Source organism: Notothenia coriiceps, unplaced genomic scaffold, assembly GCF_000735185.1.
Source record: "Notothenia coriiceps isolate Sejong01 unplaced genomic scaffold, NC01 NC01_scaffold00005631, whole genome shotgun sequence".
Lineage (NCBI taxonomy): Eukaryota > Metazoa > Chordata > Actinopteri > Perciformes > Nototheniidae > Notothenia > Notothenia coriiceps.
This window is the reverse complement of record NW_011338332.1, coordinates 1-5,057: the sequence shown is the minus strand read 5'-3', so window position 1 is coordinate 5,057 and position 5,057 is coordinate 1. Positions and strand designations below refer to the sequence as shown.

Sequence of the window (5,057 nt, the reverse complement as noted above, 5' to 3'; positions counted from 1 at the left end):
AATTTTTTTAATCGAGTCCCGGCCCTACTTTAAATACAAATACTCTCTCAGTAAAACCATTAAAACCACACGTAGAGAGTTATTTTGAGTAGATGGTGATATTTAACCCGGACTCTGGCATTCAAAGTGCGTCACGTTACAGACTTTGGAAACATCACATTTCCCGGGAAAACAGTGTTCCATTTAAACTCCCGCCACACCGCCTGCCCTGGTCATTGAAACCGTGACGTACGTCCGGCCAGAAACGCTCAGCCAATGAGCGTTGGGGGAGCTGTTTGCTCTGACCAATCAGAGAGCAGCTGAGGGGGAAGCGAGCAGCTGTTGCATCGGAGGAGGAGGAGGAGGAGATAGAGATTTGGCGCAAGTTTCGGCTTCAGTGTGTGAAGACAACGGAGAGAAAGAGACTCAGAGGGCTGTAAGACAAGATAAAACACTCTACTTTCAACTGAGAAGACTTCCTGCTACTATTTATAACGGTAAATATATCATTAACTCTTTATTTTAAGTAGTGGAAGGTGAAATATGGTTGTAAATCGTAACCGGAAGAGAGTTATTCTACTGTTCAGATTCGCTTTGCTGGTTTATCGTCTAAAATACTCCTAGTAGCTTATTTTTCACGTTATGCATTTTACTCCAGAGGTGTATTTTTGTTAAAAGGATATGTTTTAGATGAAATATCATTCATTTTCATGGCGAAATCTGGTTATTTCGTTGTGATAACCCCACCGTTTTCGCGCCATTTGACAACCATACTATAGTGTTTGGTCTGCTGGTGATTTCGAGTAAACACAACTTCTAAAATAAGGATCTATACACTTTGACAGGTTACTATAATGGTATTAAGTGTGTGAAAATTGTTTTTAGATTAATCATAATGTGTAACATGTGGTAATATTGAGGAATTCAATTCACACAAGCTTTATTGTACACTTTCATTTACACTTAAAACAACCCTATTTTGGTCTAGACAAAAACATACAGTGCAACCTTTGGATGAGAAGGAACATAAAGATCATATCATAGTAGTTTGTGTTGTGTTTTAAGGTTGATTTCAATTGCTAAGTGTGCTAGGGAAAGATAGCAGGTGCCACGACCAACATGCCAACAACTAGTGGAGGAAAGTTACTCAAGTACAATTTTGAAGTACTTGAGTTTTAATGAAGTATCTCCATGTAATGCTACTTTATACATATCAATGGAGTCTCCACTACCCAGCAGTATGTACATTAGGCAGACTAAACCCCACATGTTAACAGCTGCAACATCGAAACATGAACACATTACTTTATCAGTAAATCTAATAATGTTAAATATATCTTGAATTTGGCTAAATGAGTGTTTTTGATACTGTTGGTATATTGTGACACTAGTACTGTTGTACTTGTTGGATGCAGGACTCGTATAACAGAGTAATAGTTATTTTATTTAGCCCCATACTTATTTAGTTTTTGGTTCTTATAGCATGCTTGGTGCTAATAACTAAAGCAGGAGTTTGAATGCATGACATTTGAAAACTGACGGTCGAAGCTTCGTTCACCAACATTAGAAAATGTAAAAATAAAACATCACATTATTAACAGCCCTGTCATTTATGTGCGCATGGATTATGTTTCAGTTTGAACCCAAAAGGCCCAGCTACCAGTACTTTTACTTAAGTTAACATTTGGATGCAGGGCTTTACTAAGAGTTTTGCTTCTTTGGTTTAACTACGGAGTGCTTCTTTCTGCAGGGTCTCCGCGGGGTCTTAAGAAGTATTACAAGTTGATAAATCAATTTAGCGAAATGAATGTTATTAAAAAGTATTAAACAGCATTTCCCAATGTTTTACATTTTGCAGCTTGTTTTCAATAAGTATATAAATTGTCCAAAGAGGTTGTATTCTACAGTCTGCCTGAATGTAATCATTGCGTAGGTGTGTAGTGTGATTCTGTGTAGTTTATTTATGGCATCCCGTTGGATGTAACGTCATCTGAAAAGAACATCGCACGCTCACTGCTTGATAGCGCGCGAAGGTCCGTTTACGCCGGTTGTTAAACAACATCGTTATGGGGAAATGCAAGTTCGCGTCCAAATGGTTGGAAGATAAGGAGGAAGGACAATCAATACTGTATATAGTCAATGTGAGGTAAAGTGTGTCGCCAAGGTAACCGGTTAGAACTCCAAGTGGCGATGAGGTCTTAAAATATATGGAAAGGGTCTTAAAAGGTCTTACATTTGACTTCAGGATTCCTCATATACCCTGATCTAATTGCATTCTTGTGCTTATCATTTTGTAATTTTACTAAAGTAGAAGTTTGAATGCTTAACATTAGACGACTGAGATTTGTAGCTTCAACAAAAACCTCACAAAAGCTTAAAATGTTAAAAACCCCTCTCACACACCTCTAGCTTTTTTGATGAACTAATGGATTATTTTCCTTTTTATGTTTCAGTTTGAGCTCAACATGCCCAGCACGCGCTCTAACGGCCAGGCTCAGCCCACGCTGGCGTTCCCTCGCCGGAAATCCTGCAGAGTTTCCTCTCACGGCAAGACGCCGCAGCGAGAGGAGTCTCCGGCTGCTTCGCCTTCAAAGCCCGAAACTCAGAACCTGAACCTGGGTCGCATCGGACCGATGTCCCCGAGACGCCCTGCCGTCGCCCGGACCTCCGCCCTCTCGTCTCCTCTCTCACTCAGAGCTCCTCCTTCCTCCAGAGATCCTCCTTCCTCCCCCCGTCTGCAGACACGACTCCCCCTCAGCCCCAGGAAACGCACAGGTGAAACTCGTGGTTCTAGGTTCTGCAACTAGGCTTCATTTCTTTAGTGTAAAACAACTTGAGAACGGCCACAGAGTGCTTCAAAGGTGCAAATAAAACACCTTAACACGGCTCCTGTTATTCCCTATATCCTTTAGTATGGCATATGTATAAATCTGTGTGTTTGTATATATATATGTTTTTGGATTCAGGATTGTGGGAAACGGTATTTTGATCTCTCCGTCTGTACAAACTGAAAGATTGACGATGAAGTTGACTTGGTACAAAAAACTTAGTTGAACAGTTATTCAAAAAGTATTAGGTTGGTTTAAATCTCTATAGGCGGTTACATGGGAGGTTTTTCTACTTAACAGAACTACAACACATCAGTTCAGGGACTTATGCTAGAGGAAAATTCACCTCTAAATTTATATTTCAAAATAAAATGTATGAAAAACAACAACAACGTTGGATAAGCCCTACTTTTTTTAAGCGACTGTTCTCAATCTGGTGTTGTTGGTGTTGTTGGCCTGGCTTGCTTATCAATACAACAATGAAAGAATATTGAAATGATAAGATGTCGAGTTCCCCCACATCAGCTTCACCCGGAGATTTAATCGTGTGTCTTTTATTTTGAAGGAGACGATAACGGCTGTAACCTGGGCGGCTCCTCGCTGCTCGGCTCCCCCCCGAAGCAGAGCAGGCCGGCCGTGAATTCTCCCAGAAAGCTCAGCTTCGGCGAGAACTCTCCGCTCTCCGTTCGCCGCCGGCTGGTCCCGTCGCTGTCGCCACGGAAACCATCGTCTCCCAACACCGGGTCGTCACCGCGGCGCCAGGACACTCCCTCCGGAACCCCGGAGGGAAAACAGGCGGTCTCCAGGCTCTTTGCAGAAAGTAAGAGGCGCTTATATTTGTTTTTAAGGTCACCTATTGGGCAACGTCCACTTCTTATAACCAATCAAATCAAACGATCAACAGACACATTTATACATGTGCACACATTAAGACATAAATAAAAACACAACAATCAATATATACAAAATAACAGTCACTTATCTTAGAGAATATACATTAGTGCAAGACTGCCCATATAAGATAAGGATGCATTTGACCTCCTCTTCATCGTCCTCTTCCTCTCTTGTTCCCCCTGCAGAGTCGAGGTTCCTGAGCGTGAAGCAGGCTTTGCACACGGCCCTCCCCGAGCGTCTTCTGTCCCGCGAGGTGGAGCGAGACGCCATCCGGTGCTTCCTGAGAGACAAAGCCCTGCAGAGAGTCCCCGGCAGCCTCTACATCTCCGGAGCGCCCGGCACCGGGAAGACCGCCTGCTTCAACTGCGTCCTGAAGGAGATGGAGGTACTGATACGAAACTGTTAGAAAAATCATTTCAAGAAACATTTAACATAACAGCACAATCAGTGAGAGCAAAGCTGCTCAAAGAGCCTTCAGCGTGCATTTGATCTGTAGCTCTGTGGTTACTGAGAGGATGGACTGGAGCACAAAGGATGCTTCAGTCTGACTTTAGTGATCTCCATTAGAGGGTAGCAGTTCATATTCTCTGTTCAGATCAATCTTTGGGTCCCAGATGATGTTGTTGGACTAGACCTCTCAGGTTATTATGGTCTGCTGAGTCAGAAAGTCTCTGACAGGGTGACCAACAATCTTTGAGCAGATTTTAAAGCAGTTGATAAACACTTGCACCAGGTAGCAGTGCTGTAGATGAGTATGTGAATTACTGCCAGTTAAATCTGTTATATACTGTAGGCTTGAACTAGATTGAGCTTCATACCCAACATATCTTTCCCCATCTGTTGACAAAGATATTAACTTTATTTCTTGCATTCCATATCATGTATTTCCATATTCCTTCCATTTAGAGTTGAATTACTTTGTTATAATTATTTATAATTGACCTTCAGATGGCTATATAGCATATGAACTTTATTTCTAATTCTCATAGTGTTTAATGACATTGTTATAATCATTTGTACTTGCCCTCCAGGCCCGGCGTACGACCTGAGCTTCAGTGAGGTCAGAGGTCAGTCCCTGGTCGTCCTGTGGAAAGCTCCGGTGTACATCGGGGCCAGCGCTGTGTCTGGGTATCTGGTGGAGATGGCCAAGGGATCCTCAGAGTTTGTGACTCTGAACGAGGAAGCTGTGAGCCACCGGTACCTGCAGGTAGGAAACACCTGAGGTCATGCTGACCTTTGATAATAATAATAATAATAAATGGTATTTGTAAAGCACCTTTCATTGCTAAAAGTTATCCCAAAGTGCTGCAAGAGGCGTAATAGAAAAAAGAAACACAAGTTGAATCAAAGGCTCTA

General features: G+C 42.2%; 1 protein-coding gene across 1 annotated transcript; it reads left to right on the top strand.

The window, feature by feature from the left end:
• Positions 1-256: 256 nt before the first annotated feature.
• Positions 257-4,908, top strand: LOC104943068 (cell division control protein 6 homolog; the record flags this gene model as incomplete). Its single annotated transcript, XM_010768391.1, has 5 exons — positions 257-476; positions 2,433-2,754; positions 3,373-3,627; positions 3,887-4,102; positions 4,733-4,908. Coding segments are annotated over exons 2-5 (957 nt in total), but the record flags the coding sequence as incomplete, so codon positions are not given.
• Between the last annotated feature and the right edge of the window lie 149 nt (positions 4,909-5,057).